General features: G+C 38.7%; 1 protein-coding gene across 5 annotated transcripts; it reads left to right on the forward strand.

The window, feature by feature from the left end:
• LOC104603329 (uncharacterized) lies at window positions 1–27220 on the forward strand. 5 transcript variants are annotated; one of them, XM_010267333.3, is made up of 5 exons: window positions 1–312; window positions 5376–5599; window positions 10063–10824; window positions 25859–26462; window positions 26556–27220. In XM_010267333.3, the coding sequence occupies exons 2-5, from the start codon at window positions 5399–5401 to the stop codon at window positions 26726–26728; spliced, it is 1740 nt and encodes a 579-aa protein (XP_010265635.1). In that variant the 5' UTR covers window positions 1–312; window positions 5376–5398; the 3' UTR covers window positions 26729–27220. The 5 variants fall into 5 exon arrangements, with proteins under 5 accessions (XP_010265635.1, XP_010265636.1, XP_010265633.1 ...); XM_010267334.3 differs by having other exon boundaries at window positions 25859–26099; window positions 26202–27220; XM_010267331.3 differs by adding an exon at window positions 884–1503 and having other exon boundaries at window positions 3–312; window positions 25859–27220.

Here is a 27220-nt window from a genome sequence, read left to right on the forward strand (position 1 = left end):
CTTTGATTGTCTTCTCGCGACACGTGGCATCTGTTCCAGCATGCCACAGCCCTAGATGGGAGGCGATATCCTCGTCGTCTTCGCTTCACATTTGCCAGATTTATGGGCAACGAGAACGAGAATCCTCAAGCCCCGGAATCTCTGGGACCGCTTTCCTTTCATCTCAATTTATTTTCGTTCCCATCCTCTCTCTCTCTTGGTCATAGCTTGAATCGATAACGAAGTTCTTGTTGTTGTTTGTACATTTTTTCTTGCCAATCCTCCCCGACAGCGATGCTGGACGGACGACCGGACGTCAGATCTATTGTCTGGGTATGTCTTCGTTTTGCTTGTCTGAATTGTTTCGAGTAATTGCTGAAACCGTTTCCGTTGTTCAAATTTGTTTTCCTTTCTGCACGCTATGATTCTATCTGTTTTATTTTCAAAATTTGATTATGTGATGGGTTTTGAGGATGAACGTGATATATCATTTGGTTAGGGTGCTTTTCTACTGCAGTTTGTTGTTGGCCTTGTTGTTTTGGGTCGTGGATCATAATTTGAAAAATCATGATTGACCCAGCTTCTGCCTTGATGTTTTAATGTTCGATTTCTTTTAGTAATACCTTCTTGAATCCTCCACGATTGCTTTGGCGGGATCACTTGAGAAATTATTTTCCAAACATGACTCTTATCTTCTAGGAATGAATGTAGGCGCTAGGAATACCAAAAGTATAACAGGGCTTCTTCCTCTCTGTGGTTATGATCATCTTCCACAATGAGGATTATGTGATTAACAAACTAATAGACACATTTCTGAGAGCAACACTTTGCTTTTTCTGTCAAATGGTAATTGAATTTGTGGTGAGTGAATCATAACCAAGGATTACTGTTTACCTAATTGCAGCCGAGTGTGACAGGGAACTGCAGCTACTGTAAAGCTTTTAAAGGAAGCACAATTAAGGAATTGCAGATAGATGTTAATGATTGCAACTGTGGGGTTGAGTGCCATGTTGTCTTAACTGAAAACGATGAGGTGTCCGACATGATTGTCAATGTGTTTACTGCAAATGTTGATCTTATGGCTGCAAGTGCCGAAGTGCTAGCTCTGGATTGGCAATCATGAGTTTCTGTCATTAAATTATGTAAACCATGACAATGTGCCATACATGGACTGACTAGGTGAAACTCTGCTGTCATAGCTAATGTTCAAAATTGCAGGGATACAACCTTTAGAAAATGCTCAAGGGAGGGAAAGGAGGAGGTGCGGGTGGTGGTGGATTACTTGCTCTGCTACCAAAACTTAATAGTACAACTCACGGGGGAGGGAAGTACTACCTTGAGAACAGCAACTTAAATGTGTATTTACCGAGAAAAAAAGGAGGGGAAAGAAGAAGGAAGATGATCCGAAGGAGAAGAGAAAGGTGCCAAACCCTATTTCAAATGATGACGGGGTTTTGATTGGCTAGATCTCCCCTTTGATACATCCATCATAAAGCTCATTCATAAATGGATGCAAATGCAAAGGTACTTATCAGGAAAAAAAAGATGAGAGATGACAGGATCTCGTCATTATAAATAATTCACTCATCCAAAACTCAAGAAGTTGTAAAAACATCAATAATGTTCTCCATTCACCATTTTTGGGAGTAGGTTACTGTTTATAAAGGCTGCAAAAAACCCTTGATGTGGATTATAGCAGGCCCAGAAGACATGTACCAGAAGAAAATCCCAACAACAAGCTTTTATTTGGCACAAAGATAATACTTGTGAATTACATGGGACTGATGTTAGGGATATCCAACCATTTTGTTAAAATTTGGTTTGCCCCACCTTAGGAGTTTGGTTTGTCTAGTCCTGTAATGTTTAAAATTTCATAGTCATAGCTTAAGTGGTTCAGGAGTTACTTGACTTTCCTTGTGTTGAAGTATCATGGTCATGGTGTCAAATTTGTAATTCCTACTTTTCTTAGTTCTAGTAGGATTGATCATTCTCTACAGTCTACATTTATGTACTGGAACTGGATGACTTCGGCAAGCAATGCAATTGAATTATTTGTTTTTTTCCTTGCACATGTCTTGTGAGTGCTTCCAATAAATCCTGGAATATTCTAGGTATATCTGGTGTGTGTGCAACAACCACTCCACTAACCAGGTGTCAAAGATCAGGGAGAACTTCATCAAACAATGAGATTGACCCCACAGGTAAAGCCATTCATTTTTCCCATCAAACCAAGCCTTCTCTCCCTTTATCTAGGGAGGGAAGTCTCTCTTTAAATTGCCCCACTCTATAGTTAGTGAAACCAACTCTCAGATAGTTTTTTTTCCCAGTTCTTCCCAAGATTTTTGTGATTTCCCAGGTTTTCTTCATGAGGATTTTTTCCATATTTTTATAAAAAATCTCAATTAGAACTCTATCGTACTTGGCCACCCCTGCATATACCCAATCTAATTGTCTCCAATTTCTCAACAAAAATGTGTCTGATTTCTCTCTCCAAAATAGGCCATCTATGGATAGATTGTGTTCACTGCTTCAACTGGGAGCCAATAGTCATGATTTTGTGGAAATGCCCCAAATATAGATGGCTGGATTTGTGCCAATAACCTAACGTTCTGGTCTTTCATGGTGACACAATAGTTTAGTGGGAAGTTAAGTATCTCATCAATATTTAGTCTCAAGTTATTTATACTATTAAGATCTTGGTTTTAATCATAGATTCATCTCATTCTCATCTCTTTTTTGGTGCAGAAAGTGATTTCTAATTTATTAGGATATATGACCCTAGGAAGGGCTTGAAATCTCTGTATCTTTTCATCTTTATCTCCCTTTCCTATGTGAGGTTCTATTTATGAGAGGTGGTTTTCAGGAAGGCAGTTACAGGCACTAAGGTCAAGTGCATCTCACACCAAGCTTATATTTCATGCTTTAGGTTGAACCATTGAAGAATCAACCAGAAACTTAATTTTGCAGTCTTCATTATCTGACAATCTAAGGAGCATTTCTTCTTGGTCTTTGTGAAGGTGACTGATTTCTTGCATTAATAGAAACCTTGTAACTTTGGGCATGAGGGATCAAGATTTTGGAGTAGAGCGATCCATGCTGTCATGTTGGGTATTCAAGGAGTATAATGTACAAATATGAGGGGGAATATCCTCCTTATCAGCCACCTAGAGGATTATTTCATTATTAGTTTTATGAGCTTCAGTGTAGAAATTTGGTGGGGTTGAATGTGAAAAAATAGAAGGGTAAATTGCAGATAGGTACCCTGTACTTTGGAGGTAGTGGCAGATAGGTACCCTGAACTCCCAGAAATAGACACCCTAGTCCAGTGCCATTAACCAATGCTATGGTGTGCACTAAAATTACTAAAATGCCCATATATATATTGAATTATTGAAAAACAAAAGTTGAAAATGACCAAAACAACCCTGGTTAAATGACATGTTTCTCTTACCTGAAAATGATCTTAGAACAATCAAGATAATAAAACCTGAGAATGAAATCTGAGAAGAAAAATAAGGATTTCAAAAATAAGAACTTGAGAACGAAGACTCAGAAGTCAGAACCACGTTTTCATAGAGGAGAAAGGGAAATATGGTTTCAAAAATAAGAAAATCAAACCCGAGAATGAAACCCCTTCTATTCTTTGTTGATTGATCCACGTTTGCTGTAGTTCAGGCTTGAGAATGAAATCTGAGAAGGAAAATTAGAATATCAAAATAAACCAGGGTGTCTATTTCTGGGAGTTCAGGGTACTCAAGTTTTGCATTTGGAAGTTCAAGGTACCTATCTGTCACTACCCCCAAAGTACAGGGTACTCAAGTGTCACATTTCAAAATGGTCTACGAAAACACGAAAAGAGTAATTTTGGGATTTTGGAATGTTTAAAGTCGTACACGACTTCACATATTGTGGATAACTGATGGAATACTGGCAGCTGGGCTGGGGTATCTATTTCTGGGAGTTCAGAGTACTCAACTGTTGCATTTGAAAGTTTGGGGTACCTATCTGTCATTACCCCCAAAGTACAGGGTACCTATCTATTATTTACCCAAAATAAAATTAAATGATCTTCCCCTTAATTCAGTCCTCCATGACTCCTAGCTTCCATATCCTTGTTTTGGTTTTGGAAAGATTTAACCACCCAAGACATCTGATATGTGAACCATATTGGGCCCACTCAGTTCAACATAAAAATTTTCTGCTTGAATGAGTTTTGCTTCCCTACAACTTATAGATATTAGTATTGTTTGAACAGTGAGTGAGGCTGAGCATTTGCATTTTCCTCAGAAATGGGACTGTATTAGATGGATTCTGAATGCTATTTTTTCTCATATCTGATATTGATTGACCAAGATTTAATTACCTAGAGCTTACTGGACATCAACATGCCAAATTTCTCAAGTTTGTTGTGGGTCTCACACTATGGAAAGATAATAGAAGTTTGGAGCTGATGGCAGAAAATCTCATGTATCCACTTTGTAGTAGCCAATGTATCCTTCACAATTATGAAATGACTGATGGAAAAGTTTACATTTCTTTTGGTTAATAACCACGTTTTGGTTAATGGAAAAAGCAAACAAACTACAGAAGTGATATAAAATACACACAAAGAAGAGAAGGCTATGAGAAAGGTTATAAAATAAAATGAACTCCAAACACCCAACTCCACCAACCACCAATGAGGCCTCACCCTCAAAGCCTCAGATGTAGAGGAAACCTAATACTACCAACATTGCAAGGTTCTGAAATTCCAAGAGAAAAGCAAAGGACAAATTACATAAAAGAACAAATCCAGCCTGAAGAACACCCAAACCCAAGGGTAAAGGCATTTCAACCTGTATGTATCAACAAGCAGTGCAATCCAAAACCAAACTTAAAATGAACAAGTTTCAGCACATAAAATCCAACCACATTAATAAAATCACTTTCTATCTTATTAATTTGTTTTTCATGATTGGCATCTTGATTCCTTAAAGCTCAACAAATAAAGGATTATGAGACTTCCCTGGTAACTGCTTTATGGCCATCTTGACATGGAATGAATTTTTTAAACTAATAAGCACATAAAACTTGAAAAGGATTATTGATTAAAAAACTCGAAAAGGATTCGTTTTTCCTTAGGATTGTTCCAATAAATTTTTGTTTTTAATCTTGTCGTTTCTTATAGGTTACTCATGCCTTGGGTATTGAAATGGCTGCTTCTGGATTATTATGGAAGTAAATTTTTGTTTTTGAATGCTATGCCTTTTAATATTAACTGACACCAGACAATACAAGAAGGTTTGGATGATCATGACCATACCATTTTTATATAATACTCTTCTGTTCAAACATTTTAGAATTTTAAGTTCTCTTCTGCATTTTTTTTCTTTGACTTTGTTTTTTTAAAATTCAAGGTATGCAGTAATCCAGAATAACCATGATCTGCCACCATGCTCCAAGAGATGCAATGGCTTTGAGTTTTCCCACAGGTGGCTCAAATAGTTCCAGTGCCAACATGAAAGTTGCTAATGATGCCAGCATTTTCAATCCTGGAACTCATCTTCTAAGTATTCCCAAGGAAAAAATGGATCAAATCCGGAGTACAATGATGTGCCATGAAGCATTGTTCAAAGAACAGGTTTGAAGTCATTTCCTTTTATGTACACTACATGGATATACATAAAAGATCTGTAACATGCCATAGTTTTTTTCTTTAGTTCTTTTCATTTCCTTTTCTTCTTCTTCTTCTTCATTCCTTATTATTATTATTATAATTAATAATATTATTATTATTATTATTATTATTATTATTATTATTATCATTTCATAAGTGTTAAACAAGTTTGAATCCAACTAAAATCTGCTACTGAGTTGTGTATCTTTCTTATTATAGAGAATTAGTCATGATTATTTTTTGTTTAAAGAAGTTGCAATATTTCTTTTCAAATGTCTTGCTAACAATATTTTGGATGCTTGCTCCTTATGATGGTTGTCCAATTCTTAAATTCACGCACAAGCAATGAGAGCAACGTGTATAAATGAATTTGCATTATGGAACATGGCACTTGTAAGTTTGTTTAGTCAATGATTATGTGGGAAGAGTATAACCTCAAGGTTAACCTACTTATGACTCTTTGAGATAACCAATCTAATCTTTGCACCATAGCTTTTGTATGCCACTTTAAAGTGTATTAGGGGAAAAAAAGTCTCTCAAGGTGTAACCATCAAAGTTCTGCAGAAATATTTGAGTTCAAGTCTCATAAATTTCTTTTCTTTACCAAGTACCATGCTTACCTGGTGGAAATACAAAAGATCCATGGGTCACATTGTTAGGTCAATTGATTGATGTTGTGTACGTCAGAATCAGGAAGTCTCATGATTCAGTCCTAGACTTACTTGATAAAGAAGCTAGACATGTAAAGTGATAGACATTCCATTCAGACTTCACATGGTTGGTGCCCTGTGAAAGGTTTTCAGCTTGGACAAGCTCAAAAGATAGTGGTTTAAGTTGGAAAGCAAGTTTATCATATGCAAAAAAGGAGGAAGATTGCAAATGGTAGAACACCCTTTTGATTATTGCCATGTGCTGAAACTCATTGGGGCTTTTTCCTAGTCATTCCAAAGGTGAAATGGAGACCCCTGGCATTGCATCCTTAGTATACAAAAAATTTCTTGTAAGTTTTCTTGTAACATTTTTGGTTAATACTCCTATCTTTTTGTCTCTGGTTTCTAGGAACATTTGTTTTCTTTGTTTCGTACCAGATGGTTATTTCTAGCTGTTGTCTGGAGCTTATTTTTACCTTCTTTAAAAGGGCTAGGGTTATTTGTAGAATTCAGTGATTTAAAAGGCATGTTTAAGTGCACAGGCGACGTGGATTTCAAGGTATGTGGCTATGTGCCTTGCCTCAGCCTATGAGCCCCTTTGAAAAGGTGTGCACCTGGTACACGTTGCACCTCAGTCTAGGCGTGTGTCTTTTTTGAAAGTTTTTTGTTATATTTTTTGTGGATTCACCTCTCTGTAATGGTTTATCAACTTCTAAATTACCTTTTAATACTGATTGTAGATTAGTAATGGTTTATTAACTTTTAAATAAAACAAAAACAAAGACTTTTCAAATACCCAAAGCTTTAGTTCACATAATAGCCCCCTTTTTGCTAGTCTTCTCTCATCCTTCCTAATACAGGAATTTCTTAATCAAATAACATTTGATTCCTAATCCTAAAATATGGTGAACTACAACTAAAATCATAAAACATTTCTTTACTGAAAAAGTTTTAAGACCCTTGTATGGACTTGTTTGGGCTTGACTTAAGGGGCCTTTATGGAGGTGGAGATCTCGTAGAATTAGGAATATGAGATTCTTTTTTGATCAGAAACACAAAAACAGAATTGGGAATGCGAGATGTTTATCATCACATTATCTACCTGAAGGATGTGTTGTCTAGCTGGTAATGAAATTAGTTTTATTATTTAGGTTGTCAAATCTTGCTTGCACAAATCACTTTATTCATTGACTTATTGCTTTGTAGACTGTACATCTTGAGGCAGATAAAGGGATCTGTAGGCATTCAATACTTCCCAGGGCAAAGGGCTTTATTATGATGAGCATTATAAGGCTATTACATATATTTCTGCTGATATATTTTCTATTTATTTATCAGAGCATACATGATTATATGGTATTAATTTTGTGCTTAAATATTTGTTTCCTTTCGAACCAATGTCGTGTCCCTTTATAGTGTATACTAGCAGTGACCCGTGTGATGCACATGCTGTTTTTTAAAATTTATTTTTAAGGGAAAAAATGAAGTAACATTGATTCACCAAAGTTTTTATATATTTCTAGTTCTTTACAAATAAAATAGTAGAAAAATAAAGTTCTTTTCCTTTTTAGTTATTTAGCTTCAAACTTATTCCTTTTTATATAGCCAAAAAATGTGCTTAACATGAGATAAATAACCAATTTAAAAAAAAACAATTTCAAATTTGAACTGACGAAGATAACCAAAGGCTCATGTTAAGTGATTTTTATTATTGAACCAGAAGAGTTCATGAAACAAATGTACATTAAATTAATACAAGAATAGAGAAAAACCTAATAACCCATGGAAAGGAGAAATGGTTTCTTTAGACTTTTGTATAAGAGGAAAATAGGTTCACCCCATGTATTGGTGGGCAAATTTGGGTTTTGATATTAGTTTGGGTGAAAGCTAGGGTTCATGTTTAGGTTGGCCCTTAATCTAACCCAATCCATCTAATTAATACCCCTACTTTATTAGATAGAGTCAAAAGGGATTAAAAGAAATTTAAGAGGAAAAGAGAGATTTAATGGGGAGGGGAGATGTTACAAACATTAACTATTAAGGTGAGAGAGAGAATAATGGTGTTATTAGCGAGTAAATATGGAATTTATGAGAGACAATGAAGACCTGGGTTTTAATTTTGACATGTTATATTTTTAATGATTTTATTTAAAAACAAATTTGCACATGTGCGAAAAGGGAGGGCAAGAGGAGGCACATGTGAAATATATATATATATATATATATATATATATATATATAGAGAGAGAGAGAGAGAGAGAGAGAGAGAGAGAGAGAGAGAGGTTCATTATTGATGGATACTCAATTTGCTGAAATCCTTTCATCAAGGCTTTGAATAATGAATATGGTGAGAACCAATTTAAAGCTAACATGATGCATGGTTACAGCCATTATAATAGGATAGCCATTGATCATTATGAATAACGGTCATAATTAAATTAAGTAATTTATGTCTTGGCATTTATTATCCATGATGGGCTATTATAATGGTAAGAATAATGGTCTCGTAATTCCCACTATTTTATTTCTCATTATTCCCCAATATTTCATATAATTGAGGCTATGGTTTGAGAAATCTTGGATGGGACTTAGGAGAAGCCAATTCCTCTTATGGTATTTCACTTTAGAAGGGAATTGAAAAAACTTTTGCTCATTCCTAAAATGCATTTGATACAAATTTAGTGATGGATCAAGAATTCCTTTTTGGAGTGATGTTTGGTGTGATAGCAGACCTCTTAGGGAGGTCTTTCTTTATCTCTACTTGGTTGTGGAAGACAAAGAGGCACTGGTTTCTCACATGTATGAGATGGTGGATAACAAAATGGTTTGGATTCTGAAATTTAAAAGAAATTTGATCGAGAGATTGAACAGGCTGCTGATCTTTTCCAAAAGATCATACATTATCATCTAGTTGATGGGATACATGATGGTAGAAGTTGGTTGTGGGAAAAATCAGGAATCTTTTTGGTGATATCTTTTGCTTGGCATCTTAGGACTTGAAACAATTCCTACTTTCCTGTCAAGGTGGTAATGGATTTCCAGGTCCTATCAGAAGTTACCTTTTCTAATTTGGACAGTGATTCTGGGCAAATGTTTAACCAAGGACAAGCTGAGCAAGCATGGCATATAAATCTCCTCTCTAGAGTGTGTGCTGTGTCAATCAGACTTGGAGATTGCTGAACTCCTGTTTATTCATTGTCGCTTAACTCAAAAAATATGGGACTTTTTCCTGAAGTATTTTAACCTTATTGGTGTTTTCCCCAATTCACCAATGGACACTATTGCTTGGTTGCATTTCAGAGGTCCAAGTCAGAAGGGTAAAGTAGTATGGAGATCCATTCCTTTGCTGTTTTTTGGAATGTTTGGAAGGGAAAAAACACAGGATTTTTGAGAATAAGGAGGCTTGGGTTGAGGAGGTTAATGGAAAGGGAGCATCATCCGTCATATCTTGGGTAGGAGTTTTGAAGGAATTCATCAATATGCTTTTCTTTCTTGTTATGTCTGTGGAAGCTCTCTTTTTAATTAGGTTGTTTTGTCTTTCCAAAAAACAAACAAAAAAATCTAAGGGCTTCCTTTTTGCTTATAGGTACAGTCTCTCACTGTATAGGGACTTCAGGTCTGTATTTCTTTGTACACCTAAGATTTGTTTTTTTAATACAAGACCTTACCTTTTTCAAAATATACTTCATATTATGTGGTCTTGTGCTGATATTTCATTAGATTTCCTATGCCATATTCTACCTTCTTTTATATTTACAAAGTGAATTTCTTTTTCAGGTTCAGGCACTGCACAAGCTGTATGAAATCCAGAAAAGAGCAATGCAAGAAACAAGGAAGAGGGCTTATTCTCAGGTCCAAGTGTTGACATTTAATTCAGATACTGTTGCAATTCCTGATGCACTTCATGGTTCAACTGTGGAAGAAAAACCTTTAAGGTCAACTAGAGTTTCTACTCAAGCTTACCAGGAAGGGTCACATGTTCTGTCCTCAAATCCTGTTTGTTCAGTGAAAGAGTTTACAGGTTCTGGTCCAAAAACATCATTATGGATAGATAATACTGAATCTAGTACTTCAAATTCTAAAAATAAACCGAGGATAGAAATCGATCTTGAAAAACTCCCAGAAGATTATCTAGATGAATCTGACCTTCAAGTTGAAGAAAACAATTTTAAAATAGCAAATACTACTACCATCCTGTCTGAAGGAACTCCAGGAGCAGCTCAGTTTTCAGTTGTGGAATGTAATCCATCTGTTATTCAAGTGGAATCTCCAAATTTGAAGCAGGGTGATCTAAAATTAGATCTGGGTACATTTTCAGAACTAAGACAGGAAATCCACCAAGTTTGTAACCAGGCTTTGGAAAGAAAAACTTGTGGAGTTGATATTAATGAATGTGCAACAGGCTTTCAGCCTCTACACAGATCCATAGTTAATGATTTTCCATGGAATCATCCTGCTGCAGTTGGGATAAACACTGTCCATGAGGAAGCAAAACTTTCATATAATCAACAGACTGAAAAGCCTTTCTGGCTGCATCAGGTTGTATCTTAATCTCATAGCATATGCTTTTTGAAAATTTTATGTGATGGGTTGCATGAATCTTTCTTGTTTGTATGCTATGTTTATCGCAATTAATAATGAGCATTGGTACATTAAAACATGTGGCTACCAGTGAGGACAATTTGGACACATTTGGGAACTGCATGGAAATAAAACTTCCTCTTCTTTTTCTTTCTTCATAGAATTTGAAATACTTGAAGAAAGCTAGTGGATTTCTGTCTTAAAGAAAAAAAGGAAGAAAAGATCTAGGTTTCGAAGAGAAGAAGGGAAGAGGGAGAGAGGAATAAAGGGGTTCGGTTAATAAATTCTGCCACCCCATAAACTTCATTATATAGTTTTGGTTCCTTACAAGAATAGGAGGTAAAAGATAAATTCTAGTCCTAATAAAACAAAACATAACATGGATAAGGCCAGCCGCCCAACTTAAAAATAATTAAAATAACTAGGTGTGGGTATGGAACCACTCACATTAGAGCCTAAGTGTGGGTATGGAACCCCACACTCGTGGCTACTAACTATTTCTACACTCCCCCTCAAGTTGGGAGTAGATATTTGTCATGCCCAACTTGCGTAAATCTGTCTCCAATTTGATTTTTGTGACTGCCTTGGTGAAGAGATCAATTAATTGCATGCTTGAGGCAATGTAAGGAAGGCACACTTCTTGAGGTGCAACTCGCTCTCAGATAAAATGTCTGTCAACCTCGATATGCTTAGTCCTGTCATGCTATATTGGGTTGTGGGCAATATTAATTGTAGTTTGATTATCACAATACAACATCAGAGGTTTCTCATAATCAATTTCCAACTCATTAAGTAAGGATCTCAGCCATAGCACTTCTGCAACACCATTGGCCATAGATCTGTATTCTGTTTCTGAACTGGAGTGAGCAACAACATTCTGTTTCTTACTTCTCTAGGAAACAAGATTTCCTCCTACAAATGCACAATATCCAGAGGTGGACCTCCTATCATCAACACATCCAGCCCAATCCACATCTGTATACACTTCTATTTTCACGTGACCATTATTTTTGAAGAATATACTTCTCCTTGGACATCTCTTTAAGTAGGCAAGAATCCTTTCTACTGCAAGGAGGTGGGTGTTCCTAGGAGAATGCATGTATTGGCAAACAATATTGATAGCATAAGAAATATCTGGCCGAGTTAGGCAAAAATAAAGAAGTTTCCCAACTAGCCTTTGGTACATAGCCCTCTCCTCAAGAAGTTCTCCATCTTCTGCACTTATTTTGTGGTTAAGCTCAATAGGTGTGTCAGCAGGTTTCACTCCTAACTTTCCAGTTTTTTCCAATAAGTCCAGAACATACTTCCTTTGAGAGATAAAAATGCCATGCTTAGATCGAGCTACCTCAATTCTTAGGAAATAGTGCAATTCCCCTAAGTCTTTCACTTCAAATTCCTTGTGAAGATGTTGTTTAAGAGTTTCAATTTCACTAATATCACTCCCTGTTGTCACAATGTCATCTACATAGATTGCAAGTAGAGTTAGGGAAAGACCTGTCTTCTTAAAGAAGAGAATGTGATTTGACTGAGCCTGTATGTAGCTGAATTTGTCCAAAGCCAGTCTAAACCTATCAAACCAAGCTCTCGGAGATTGTTTCAACCCATACAAGGCCTTTTTCAAAAGGCAAACTTTCTTTCCTGCTTCTATACTATAAAAGCCAGGGGGTAACTCCATGTATACCTCCTCTTGCAAGTCTCCGTTGAGGAAAGCATTCTTAACATCCGGCTGAAATAGTAGCCATGAGAAGTTCGCAGCAATGGATAGTAGGACTCTGATAGTGTTCATCTTTGCAACAGGTGCAAACGTTTTCGTATAGTCTATGCCATAAGTTTGTGTGAATCCCTTTGCAACCATTCTGGCCTTATACCTCTTTACAGTACCATCAACATTATATTTCACAGTAAACACACATTTGCATCCAATAGGTTTCTTTCCTTCAGGCTTGTTAACTAGTTTCCATGTGTTGTTCTTAACAAGAGCATCCATCTCTACTTGCATTGTTTCCTTCCATTTAGGTATCAAAAGGGCTTCTTGTACTTTTCTAGGTATAGGAATAGTAGCAATAGATGCCAGGTAAGATCTATAGGATTCTAAGAGACAATCATAGGAAAGGCACTTGGAGATGCAATGGGTAATGGATGAGGTGCAACGACGCTTCCCTTTACGTATTGCAATTGGAAGATCAAGTTCATCTGATGATGAGGGTTGTGCATCTGTAATAGTGGGATCAACTGTGGGAACAGTAGTAGTGTCTGGATCTGGGGTTGTAGAAGATGTTGGAATCGACCTGGATTGTTGTTGAGCACGAGAATCAACCTGCCTCCATCACTTTTTGTGATACACTCTTAACTCTGCATTTTTGACAACCCTCACCCTCTTACAACTCTCCCCCTCAGTAACTGAGACAGGTAAAGGAACTTTTGGGGCTGAAACTGAAATCCCTTCCTCACTACTCTCCCCCTAAGGAGAAGCCCTATAATAGTAGGGCATATCCTAAAAAAAAGTGACATCCATGGACACAAAACGCTTCCCTGAAACAACAATATCCCTTTTGATTTTGTGCATACCCAAGGAAAATACACTTAGTAGCTTTGGAATCAAACTTAGAGCTATGAGGTCCAAGAATTTGAACAAAACAAGTACACCTAAAAGTTTTGAGGGGAATAGTGAATAGGTCCTTATCTGGATACAAAAGATTGAATGGAGTTTGCATGTTTAGAACCCGTGAAGGAACCCTGTTAATAAGGTACACGGATGTACGGATTGCATCCCCCTAGAAGCGTATGGGAACATTAGAGTTGAGCATGACACTTTTGGCTACCTCTAAGATATGTCTGTTTTTTCTCTCAGCAACCCCATTTTACTGAGGTGTATGAGGACAGGTGCTTTGATGAATGACCCTATGATCAAGGAGATAGGATGCTAAGGGTTTTGCAAAGTATTCCTTGGCATTATCGGATCTAAGAGTCTTGATCTTGGTTTCAAATTGGGTTAGAACCATCTGATGAAATGTTTGGGTTAGAGAATGGACCTCATCTCGAGAGTGCATAAGGTAAACCCATGAGAAACGGGTATAATCATCAACAAATAACAAGAAATATCTGTACCCCCTCATGGTGGGAGTATGATATGGCCCCCAAGCATCGGTATGCACAATTTCAAAAGGAAGGTTGCTTCTTTTATTACTCAAAGGATAAGATGATCTGCTGTGTTTTGCAAGCTCACAACTTTCACATTTCAAACTTGATACTTCTACTGACTCTTTTAAGTTTGGAAAAAGACTCTTCAAAGACCCAAAAGATAAATGACCTAAGTGGTTATGCCAAAGCATAATCTTACTCCAAGACCGAGAGACAAACAATTTCCCCACTTCTCTTTGCTTCCTCTGTGAATGTTCAAGTAGGTAGGATCCATTCATCTCATGGCCAATCCCAATCACCTTCTTCGTTTCCAAATCCTGAAAAACACACCAATCAGGGAAAAAGGTTACTGAACAATTTTGATTCTTAGTAATACTACTAACTAAAAGCAAGTTAGCACTAAGCTTGGGAACATTCAAAATTGTGGATAGGGTGATGGCATCAAACAAATGTCTCCCTTGCCAGAAATTGGCGCAAGGGAGCCATCAGCAATAGAAACTTTGTCTCTCTCAGAGGATAAACAATAGGTGCTAAACAAAGTAGATAAACTGGTCATATGGTCTGAAGCACCTAAATCTATTACCCATAAAGGTCTAGTGTTACTTGGGACAGGAGCATGACATGCGGTAGCTCTTGTACCGATATGAGCAAGGGTTAAAGTAGGATGAACAGGTGTGGTAGCCAAAGACTAAGATGTAGATCCAGAAATACCAGCTTCATTTTCTAGCTGTGTCAGTGCAGCCCAAACAGCTGCTAGGGCATCCAAAGGTGTGGTCCTTGTGCTGGAGGAAGATGCACTATCAGTAGTAGTTGTTACATTAGCACTCCCCTTATTGTTTCTAAGTCTAGTTGCCATTAGGTGAGGATGTAACTTCCAACAAGTGTCCCTAGTGTGCTTGGGCTTTTTGCAATGATCACAAAAATATCCTTTTTGTCTTCCTTCTTAACTTCCCTCTCCTTTTCCCCTCCAACCTTGAATTTTGTTGCTGCTAATGCTGCTTTTGTGGGCTGAAAAGATAGCATCACCTTCCTCATACTCTCTTCATTGTGGACTAATGAGTAGGCCTGAGATAGGGTCACACTCTCCCTAGTGAGAAGTTCCTGTCTTGTAATATCAAAATCTGAGTTTAGACCGGTTAAGAACTCAAAGACTATTTGTTTCAATCAGCTTTCTATATGTTGCTGCATCCCTCTGGATTTCCCTTTCAATAGTTTCCAAGTGACCAATTTCATGCCAAAGGGATTTTAGAGTAGCAAAATACACTGAGACTGGCTTCTCCCCCTTGTTTGAGGTTGTTTGCTTCACACTTTAGTTTATAATCTCTAGCCACATTAAGAGGTTGGGAATAAGTCTCCTTCATGCTGTCACAGATTTCCTTGGCTGTTTTTGCCCAAAGGTAGTTTCAGCTGATGTGGGGTTGTATAGAGTTGTATAGCCAGGTCATCACCAAGTAGTAGTTCCCTTGAACCCATCTTGGATGAGATATATCCTCCTTGGCTGGTTCCTTTGTGTCTCCGGTCACATACCCTAATTTCCCTCTACCCCCAATGGCCATCATTGCCTATTGGGCCCATTCCAAGTAATTTGTTCCATCAAACCTAACAGTGGTAATCTGGAACGAATTTTCAGTCATGTTACCAGTCCAAAAACCTTCCCCTTGAGTTTTCACCTCACTTCCAACCCTTTCCATACTGAATAGATCACAATACACCAAGAAGAAAACAAGTTTTCTACTGAAATACCAAGATAACAGAGAACAATAATCCAGAAACTGATCTCAGCAAATAACAAGAACTAGAACTTAATTTCAGTCGACAGTTCCTTCTCAGAACTGTTACTTTAATAAAAAAACACCAGAGAATAACAGTCCAGAAACTGATTTCAGCAGAGAACAGATCTTGATTCTTTAAAAAACAGCAAGGTGATCTCAGATTTATTATGCTGCTGCTAAAAGAAAGTTATCTAAGATCGAATTACCTTAAAGGTTGCACCTTTTTCAGAAAAGAAAGCTGATCATAAAAGAAATCTTGATAACTTCTATCGAGTTACCTTAAAGGTTGTACCCTTCTCAGTAAAAAGAACTCTGACCGACTTCCTTGGTTTGAAGCCTTAACCTTGATCGAATCTGAACTCTTTCTCAGAATTCTGATCGTCCTCTTTGGTTTAAAACCCTATCTTGATCAAAACTGATTTCTGATTCTTCCTGGTCACTGGATCATTCTCCCAAGAATTTTTTCACTTTATTGGGCAGTCATCAGTACTCCAGTAACCTCCAAGAACCAGGCTGCTGCTGCAGAGATCTTGATCTAATGGATTTTCATGTAGCCGACCAGATCAGGCTTACATGAGAACCCTAGATTTTCTCGCCAATAGCTCTGATACCAACTTGAAGAAAGCTAGTGGATTTCTGTCTTAAAGAAAAAAAGGAAGAAAAGATCTAGGTTTCGAAGAGAAGAAGGGAAGAGGGAGAGAAGAGAAGAGAGGAGAAGAGAGAAGAGAGGAGAAAAGGGGTGGTTCGGTTGATAAATTTTGCCACCCCATAAACTTCATTATATAGTTTTGGTTCCTTACAAGGATAGGAGATAAAAGATAAATTCTAGTCCTAATAAAACTATTAGAGTTCGGCCTGCCTGTTAGACTGATAACAGTCAAGGAAAAGAGAGAAGAGAGAAATGAGAAGAGTAGAAGAGAAGACGAAGAAAAGGTCTGGTTCGAATGAAAGAAAAGTCAACTCTCCCATTTGGCCAGATTTATTTTATATCACTAAAATATTGTGGAAAAGTCACATGTGCCCCTACTTAAGTTAGGGACATTAGATCTAACATAAACTTACACATCAACACCTAAACATAAGCACAAAGACAAAAATACCCCTACATACTCGATACTAACACTCCCCCTCAAGCTGGAGAGTATATATCATATAATCCCAGCTTGTTACATATGTAGTCCACTCTACCCCGACTCAATCCTTTGGTAAACAAATCTGCCCACTGGTTCCTTGTGTTGACATATGCAGTGTCTATCACTCCACTCGGCACCTTCTCTCTAACAAAGTGACAGTCAACCTCTATGTGCTTGGTTCTCTCATGAAACACCGGATTAGAGGAAATATGAACTGCAGCCTGATTGTCACAGTAGAGCTTCATCGGAGTATCAACAGTGTATCCCATCTCCTGTAGAAGATTCTTTAGCCACACTAATTCACAAGTAGTATGTGCCATAGCTCTATGTTCTGCCTCTGCACTGCTTCTTGCCACAACTATCTGCTTCTTGCTTTTCCATGTCACCAGATTACCTTCAAGTAAAGTGCAATAGCCTGTGGTAGATCTCCTATCAGATACAGAACCGACCCAATCAACGTCAGCATATCCTTCTATTTCAAGTTTTCCACCACTTCTGTATATCAAACCACGACCAGGAGCCCCCTTTAAATACCTCACAATCCTGAGAACCACATCCCAATGTGGAACTAGAGGTTTTTGCATGAACTGACTTACCACACTAATTGTGAATAAGATGTCTGGCCAAGTGATGGTTAGGTAGTTCAGTTTACCTACCAGCCGCCGGTATCTGCCAGGGTCTTCAAACACTTCACCCATATCATTGCTCAGCTTAGTGTTTGTTTCCATAGGTGTTTTAGCTGGTTTAGCACCTAATAAACTTGTTTCTTCAAGCAAATCAAGAGCATATTTCCTCTGACACAAGTTAATACCATGCTTAGACCTTGCTACTTTTATCCCCAAGAAATACTTCAATTTACCAAGGTTCTTTGTCTGAAAATGTTCCTGCAGAAAAGTCTTCAACCTGTTAGTGCCCATTTTATCATTTCTGGTAATGACAATATCATCTACATACACCACCAATAGGATCTTCTCTGCCTGAGAGTCATGACCGAAAACCGAATGGTCAACTTGGCACTGTTTCATACCAAACTTCTTTACCACCTCACTAAATCTGCCAAACCATGCTCAAGGAGACTGTTTAAGCCCATTGCTATAATTCAGGTCTGCCTTAGAGTTCGGCCTGACTGAGTTCAGTTATGTAGAAGAAGAAAAAGTGATAAAGAAAGAGAGAAAGAGAGAAAGAGAGAAAGAGAGAAGAGAGAATTCTGGTTCGAACTGAAAGAGTCAACTTGACTTATCCCAGTCGACTAGTAAGTATTTATATTATTATTAAAACATGACTGAAAAGACTTATGTGCCCTTACTTAAGTTAAGAGCACATGTTTCAACACAACATTACAGATCAGCAACATCAATCAAGGTATAAAGACAGAAATACCCCTACGCTAACACTCCCCCTCAAGCTGGTGAGTATATATCATTTACTCCCAGCTTGTTACATATGTAGTCTACTCTTCCCCGACTCAAGCCTTTTGTAAATAAGTTAGCCCACTGATTTCCTGTATTAACATGTGTAGTGTCTAGCTCTCCATTCAGCACCTTCTCCCTCACAAAGTGACAGTCAACCTCAATGTGCTTGGTTCTTTCATGAAACACTGGATTAGAGGAGATATGAACTGCAGCCTGATTATCACAATAGAGCTTCATTGGAGTGTTAATGTTGTACCCTACTTCCTGTAGAAGGTTCCTTAGCCACACTAATTCACAAGCGGTATGCGCCATAGCCCTATATTCTGCTTCTGCACTGCTTCTTGCCACAACCGTCTGCTTCTTACTTTTCCATGTCACCAGGTTACCTCCCAGAAACGTGCAATAGCCTGTAGTAGGCTGGTATACCATGCTATAATTCAGGTCTGCCTTAGAGTTCGGCCTGACTGAGTTCAGTTATGTAGAAGAAGAAAAAGTGATAAAGAAAGAGAGAAAAGAGAATTCTGGTTCGAACTGAAAGAGTCAACTTGACTTCTCCCAGTCGGCCAGTAAGTATTTATATTATTATTAAAACATGACTGAAAAGACCTATGTGCCCTTACTTAAGTTAAGAGCACATGTTTCAACACAACATTACAGATCAGCAACATCAATCAAGGTATAAAGACAGAAATACCCCTATGCTAACACCCATAAATGGCCTTCAGTAGTCGGCACACCTTACCATCCTCCCCCTGAGCAACAAACCCCGGTGGTTGCTCCATATAGACCTCCTCGAGCAGATGACCATGCAAGAAGGCATTCTTGATATCAAGCTGATAGAGGGGCCAATCATACATCACAACAAGAGAAATCACAACATGGACTGAACCAATCTTAGCAACCGGGGAGAAAGTCTCTGTGTAATCAATACCATAGGTTTAGGAATACCCTTTGGCAACCAGTCTAGCTTTCAGCCGCTCTACACTACCATCAGGTAAGTACTTAACTGTATAAACCCACTTACAACCAATAGCCTGCTTATCAGGAGGAAGAGTGGTGGGTTCCCATGTATGATTATGAGCCAGAGCTGAGAGTTCTTCTTCCATCGCACGACACCATCCTGGAGAGGCAAGGGCTTTCTGGACATCCTTAGGGATAACAAAGAGAGAAATTGGCGATGGGAAGCGGAAAGGTGAGTCAGTGAAACATAATTAGAAATAGGATGAAGGGTACAACTACGTTTACCTTTCCGTAAGGCAAGGGGAAGATCAAGATCAGATACTGGGGTTGGGGCTGATGTGGGAACAGTTGCCGGATCTGTCGACGATGATGGAGCTGGAGGAGGAGCCAGTACATGTGGGCGATGTGTATACATGTGATGGATAGGTGGTCGTTCAACAGGTGGTGGCACCGGAGGCAAGGACTTGGTCACAGCTGGAACAAGAGGAACAAAATCCACAATTGGAAGAGGAAGGGGAGGAGGTGATGAAGAGGAAGAAACATCACTGGACCCCAAGAAAAATGGAGTAGACTCAAAGAAGGTAATATCAGCACACACAAAGGAACGTCGAGAGGTAGGATGATAACACTTATACCCTTTCTGAGTTCGGGAATAGCCAAGGAAGATGCACTTAATAGACCAAGGAAGATGCACTTAATAGATTATGCATCTAACTTGTCCTTTCCTAGCCCTAGATTATGAACAAAGCAAACACACCCAAAAGCCCGAGGAGAAAGGAAACAGAGACAAGGTAGGAAACAATGTGGTGAAAGGAGAATGACCATCAAGGATAGACGTGGGCATCCAGTTAATCAAGAAGCAAGAAGTAAGCACTACATCACTCCAAAAAGATTTGGGAACATTCATGTGATGCATGAGGGATCGAGCTGTTTCTAAAAGATGACGATTCTTTCTCTCAGCCACCCCATTTTGTTGTGGGGTGTAGGTACATGAAGTCTGATGGATAATGCCATGTTGGTCTAGGTATTCGCACCAAATTGGTTGCGAATCTCTGCATAAAATTTTTGGAAAATGGTAAACAATTCACTCATTTCTTTTATTAAATAGAGCTGCGTCATCCTTGAATAATCATCAACAAAAATGACAAAATATTTATATCCATTGTATGCCATTACTTTATAAGGACCCCAAACATCTAAATGAACCAAAGAAAAATGACTCGACATACGGTTATCAACTCTAGGACTAAAGGGAACACGAAGATGTTTTCCCAACTGACACGACTCACAATCCAAAACAGAAAGATGACTCAATGAAGGAACCAAAGACTTCAAAACTTTCAGTGAAGGATGACCAAATCGACAGTGCCACTAGAGAGGAGAAAGAGACGATTGGAGAACTGTTGACATACTTCTACCACCATCAAGATAATACAATCCACTAGTTTCATGCCTTCCACCAATCTTCATCCCCGTCTTGAGATCCTGAAAAACACACGAAGAGGGGTAAAAGGTAATGGAGAAATTAAGAGACTTGGTCAACTTACTAACTGACATAAGATTAAAAGGCAATTTAGGGACATACAAAACTGAGGATAAGGATACAGGGTCCATGTTAACATTACCAACACCACAAATAGAGGATGTGGAACCATTAGCAAGGGTAACAGATTGTGATGTTGGGCAATGAGGGAAGAAAACACACTTGGAGTTCCAGCCATGTGATCGGAGGCTCCAGAATCAATAATCCAGGGATTGGGTGTGGATGCCAGACAAGCCATACCTGAGTGTGCGAGAGTGGCCGTGTTCTGCTGAGATGTGGCCTGAACAAACCTCTCATACTCATCATCTCCTTCCCAGTAACATCTGTGGATGTAGAAGGTATCTGATCAGCTGAATGACTCTCTTGTCTGAAGCTACTGTCACTAGTCATGGCATGATTGGCCCAAGTTGAGGGTGGACCATGCAAGTCATAGCAATAATTAATGGTATGTCTGTCCATACCACAGTGTGTACACCTCCTCGGACCCGAACTACGTCCTTTGCCACGGGCTCCCCCTGAATCTCGACCTCTAGTACGACCACCACCACGGTTATATGTAGGTCCATTACCACCACTCTGGCCATATGCCGGTCCACTGCTACCACTACGGCCAGACTGAGCTCCCCGAGCTCCACCTCTAACACCACAGCCTCTAGATACTGCAAAGGCTTATCTATTGGAAACATTAGGGTTCTCGGTAGATCCAATGGAAATTCTCCTAAGTCGAGCAAACACCTCTTCTAAGGAAGGGAGAGCTGACCCTCCTAGTATCTGAGCCCGCACTGGTTCATACTCAGATTTCAGCCCCACCAAAAATCGAGTCACATCAAGTTGTTCTCTCTGTTGTTGCTGAATTTTGACATCAGAAGTGAGGGGGTGATAAACATTCAATTCATTACAAATGTTTCTCATACTAGCATAGTACTCCTCAAGACTCTAATTACCCTGTTGTAGATTAAAGTATTCTTGGTACAACTGATATACTTTGGTTGTGTTGTCTTGACTCGAATACAGCTTCTTAGCATGGTCCCACACTTCTTTGGCAATATCAAGAAACATGAAATTTACACTAATCTTGGGTTCCATACTATTCCATAAGCATGTGATAATCTGTGCATCTGCTTGCTCCCAATCATCATACTCATGAGAATCGGTGGAGGGCTTTTCGTCTCTTATGTGTTTCACCTTCTTCTTTGCCTTAAGAAAAACTTCTACAGATTTAACCCAAGGTACATAATTTTCTCCATTCAGCTTAATGGAGGTCATTTGAACATTCAGGTAGTTAGTAGGAATCATCACACTAGTCTTGCTATCACTGTTGTCTCCTATTGCTGAATTCGGCACACTGCACACTAGACCACACTACACACTGATTTCAGCACTTACTATTGCTGTAAATTGCACTCTTTACACCACAAACCCTACCTCACGACTATCTGAAACTTTACCACACTGTTTGAGGAACACTCCTTCGAATCACACTGAAAAGTGCACAAACCCTAGCACACTACAATCTGAAATCCCACCATACAGTCTGAAACAGACTTATCATTTGATTCACACCAAGAAAGTGCATAGAACCTCTTACCCGATCATTCGAAAATCAGACCACACAAGGCACCCACTGCACCACATGAATCAACCCTATTCTCTTCATCGATTAGGGGAGGGCTTTTTAGAAATTGCAGCAACCGACCACGAACACCACAACTGGAGGCATAGAAACCTCCAAGGGAAGAGGGCGATCACTCCTTTTTATCCCTTTCCCTTATCTCCAACTGATGGCGAAGAAAGCAAGAGAAAACCCTAGACTGGATGTGCAGAGAATAGAATTCTGGGCAGATCCGATTTGCTCAATTTAGCTCTGATACCATATTAGAGTTCGGCCTACCTGTTAGACTGATAACAGCCGAGGAAAAGAGAGAAGAGAGAAAGAGAGAAAGAGAAATGAGAAGAGTAGAAGAGAAGACAAGGAGGAAAAGGTCTGGTTCGAATGAGAGAAAAGTCAACTCTCCCATTCGGCCAGATTTATTTTATATTATTAAAATATTGTGGAAAAGTCACATGTGCCCTTACTTAAGTTAGGGACATTAGATCTAACATAAACTTACACATCAGCACCTAAACATAAGCACAAAGACAGAAATACCCCTACATACTCAACACTAACAAAAACAAAGATAAATTCTAGTCCTAATAAAACAAAACATAACATGGATAAGGCCAGCCGGCCCAACTTAAAAAAATAATTAAAATAACTAGGTGTGAGTATGGAACCACACACACTAGAGCCTAACTGTGGGTATGGAACCCCACACTCATGGCTACTAACTATTTCTACAGAAATGAACCGTGATGGATTCTTGTGCAAAGTTCAGACATTAGGATGGGATTTGATGTCATCAACTTGGTTTAAAGGTCATTGTAGGTAAGGGGGAGCATGGGTCGCTTTGGTTTAGTTCCAAGGCAGAACCTGGAGGCTGGAACCTACCCTATAGGGCTCGGTTCCAGGGTCTACCCATGGAACTTGTTCTTCAAGAACTTGAGTTTTAATAATAATATAGTTCAAAGCTTATCACTATAAATTAAAAGTTGTAAATATTACCTTTGACATATTATACACAAATATTAAATTAAAGAAAAATGATCAAATCACTTAAGTGACTCAATGTTCAAGTGAGATTACGGTCTTTGTAACCATGAGTGCTTGGGTTCCCATCTTCACATCCTCAAAGTATTTAGGGATGTTTTTTCAAGGCAAATTCGGTTTCAAGGCCGGTTCTCTGGGTTAGTTTGGGTAGGGTAAACCCCTAGACCCTGGAAACAGCCTGGGTGGGGGCCAGTTCCAAGAATTTGGAACCAGACCGTTTATAGATTGGGTAGGGTTGGTTCAGGTCTGGTTCCATTTGGTTCCGAGTAGAACCTATCCATTTTCTCACCCCCCTAATTGTAGGATATTGAAGACAAGAATTGGTTCTATTTACTTTTTTATTATCAGTAAAGAAAATTTTTATCAATAACTGAATTAGGGACTACAAGTGCAATCAGAGCTGGGACTGGATACCCAGATACCTATGTTGAGTTGGGCCTAGTTGCTTTTATTCTTATTTTAAGTTATTTAGTTAGGAAGCTGTTGGGCTTTAGGCCCGTTAGTTTATGTTTTTAAGTTGACTGTTCAGCTACATTAGTAGCCGCCCTACTAAGGGCATCTTTGTAATATCTCATCCTTTAAGTTATGTATAAATTATAATGAGGGGTTGGCAGCTAGGGTTAATCTAAGAATCCTGGTTGACTTCCTACTCTTTTCTCCTCCTCTTTTCTTCTCTACTGCTGAAATCTTCATCTTCCTCTTCTTTCCCTTCACAAGGAATTCAATTAAATCTGCAATCAGTGATTTATACTACCTATATGTTTTATTTTGCTTTCCTTTTACAATGCTGCCTAAAAATTTTGTTCCCAATGGGCCCCTGTTTGGCCAAGGAATCTTCCATCCCATTAGCAGTTCTTTTGACCCATCTGAAGGCAGCACTCGCTTATCTTGTTAGCTTCTCAATCTCCCTCTAAGTTTGCCTGTATATCCAAGCTCCTGAGTTGTTTCTGCACATCCAAGAGATAACCAGCTTTGAGTCTCCCTTTACCTTTACATGTTGCAGTCCAATTTGCTTAATAGCCTCAGGCCTTGTAGTATCACCAGTACTTTGGCCTTTATGGAATTGGAAAATCCAATTAGTTCTGCAAATGGAGCCACTCAGCCACCAGTTGCCTTGTGCATGCCTAAATACACCCCCCTGATCCCTGATGGGATTCTATTTTCTTTTATCATTCAGGTGATTAATCTGATGAACTCTTGTTCTCAAATGCTATGAAGTAAAATGAAATCATTTCATCTCATGTGGTTTCTAAATGACCCTTATTTACTTGACCACCTTAAGAACCAGTTACACTAGACTTCAATCAGATGGGTGATCATGACCATGAACAACTAAACCCATTATTCAGCTTTGAGGAAAATTTAGATACTGTTTTCAAGGAAATCTACATCTGAGGTGATAGGTTTTTTTAACCAGTTACACTAGACTTTCATCAATTGGATGATCATGACCATAAACAACTAAATCCACAATTCAACCTTGGGGAAAATTTAGATACAATTTTCAAGGAAAGCTACGTCTGAGGTGATTAAGCTTTTTTTGAGCTTACTGAAGTGATTGCAACTTATGTTGAATGCCTTAGTGTTGATGAGGCAGTGGACCAAAATGCATGATTGATAACAGCTCTTTCACCAGATGGGTTTAAGTATTGTATTCAACATTGTTGTTTCTTTATTTTTTTCTTCCTAGGAGGATAACCTGTGTAACTGTGTTTAAGCTTTGAGACCAATATTTTCAAACCATCATTGACCTGGCTGATTGGGGACCATTCAACCTATCATGATTCCTGCGCAAGTTAACCTAAAACCCACGAATTGTATAAAACCATTGTCTTGGTCAAACTCTGTTCGGCCCAGGCAGTCGAACCATTGACTCAGGGGGTTGCAGGTTACAAAATACTAATTGTTAGAAAACTTCTAGGGGCCATAATTTTGTGCTTGGTTGACCAACTCCCCCCCCCCCCTCTTCCATTTACCAAAAAATGGATAGGGACTAAGTTGTAAAGAGTTGGAAGAGCAGAGCCTCTCTGATTAAGAAGATACGAAGAGGCTGGTTTGTGTCATGTACATGGTGCACATTTACAGTCAGGATGCTTAGCATTCGAAAGGTCCCATATAGGACATCTCCTAGGCCAGATTTAGGTGTTCCAATAATCATAACCATTAGATTGCATTCATTTCAGAAGTTGGTAACACTAGGAAACGAGAAAAATTATACAAACTGTATCTTCATAATCATCTAATGAAGTTCAATCCTGTACCTGTGCCTAAGTTATGGAAGAAGGAAGTATTTTTTCGCACTTATAAGCAATCACTACAACAGTAGTTCTCTTGGTGACAATAGCTGATACCATATTTCCCTTGGACTCTTCCTCTTGCAGGGTTCTTTGGCACTCACATCTCGGAGTTTAAGTCCAGTTCATAGTTCAAGATCTGTTGAATACAGAGAACAATGTCAAGGAACAGAGAAAGCTAGTTTTGGAAGCAATCTAGGTTCAATCCAGCAACATCAATTTCTACAAAGTAACATAATATTCACATCAGCCAATTCAAAACTGCATGAACAGAAAGGTTCAAATAACAGAAGCCCAGTTTCAACAAATCCCATCAGTTTCTCTCAAGGTTTGAAAACTCTTATAACTCTTACACCCATTCAGTATGACTCAAAGAAATTTGGAAGTTGCAACCAGGGGAACTCCCCCTTAGAATCTAACTCAAATTCAGGGAAGCAGAATTCATACTCTTCAGCTTTGAGCTCCCAAACAAGTGATGATAGTGGACATGAGAACCGAAATACCTCAGGTCATGGAAGTAACTGCATAGGACAAAGTGCAGATATCTGCAGAGAAGGCCATAACAACATTTTCACAATCAAAGGAAGCCATTCGTCTTGTTTTGATTGCAGTGAACCAGATCAGAGAAACCAAGGTACTGTGGAAGGATTTCAATCAGAAACTGAAGGAAAATCTCAGCTCATAAAAGATGGTATGGAACCATCTCTTTCTTCTTCTGCTCCCAATTCCGAAAACAAGCATAAAAATCAAAGTACCTACTCAAATGGAAGTTTTGATATTCCAGAAAGCCAGCAGGGACCTGGTGTTGTAACTGAAAGCAATGAAGACACCACAAATGAGGAAACTGTGGAAGAAGCATGTGAAAGCATTGCAGCAAAGATATTGCTCAGTTTTGCACCATGCAGATCTTGTGGGGATGCCAAGTCAAAGGTTATTAACCCCCTGATGGAGGCATAGCCAAACAAATCAAGTCAGGATGCCACAAGCAGTGAGCAGAAGTGGAATCTATGTGAAAAAAGATGCATTGGCGACAACACCAAGTGTTATGCAACAATGAAATGGACAAAGTCGTTCATGGAAGGATGACCTTAAAATGACTGCTTCGGAGAAGTCTTGACTCTTTTTTGTATAGTTCAGTTTTGTTTTATCTTCACTTGTGAGGCAATAACCACTACCTGGTGAGTGTTTGCCTTTCTGTATAGAGAATTCAATGCCATTTGAAGCTCCATGGTAATAGAGGATTGTGACTGGGATGTTGATCGGGTCTTGTTTCTACCTCTTCTACATGGTCAAATACCAGAGACCAGATGCTGAGACAAAGATGTAAATTTACAGAACTTAAAGATCATAAAGGATGTTACTGTAGAGATTTGCTGCTTATTTGTACCTGTTTTTGGTTGCTTATTCATAACACACTCTAATCATTGTTGTCTTGATTTCTTTGTGCAA

Source organism: Nelumbo nucifera, chromosome 2, assembly GCF_055504915.1.
Source record: "Nelumbo nucifera cultivar China Antique chromosome 2, China Antique-T2T, whole genome shotgun sequence".
Lineage (NCBI taxonomy): Eukaryota > Viridiplantae > Streptophyta > Magnoliopsida > Proteales > Nelumbonaceae > Nelumbo > Nelumbo nucifera.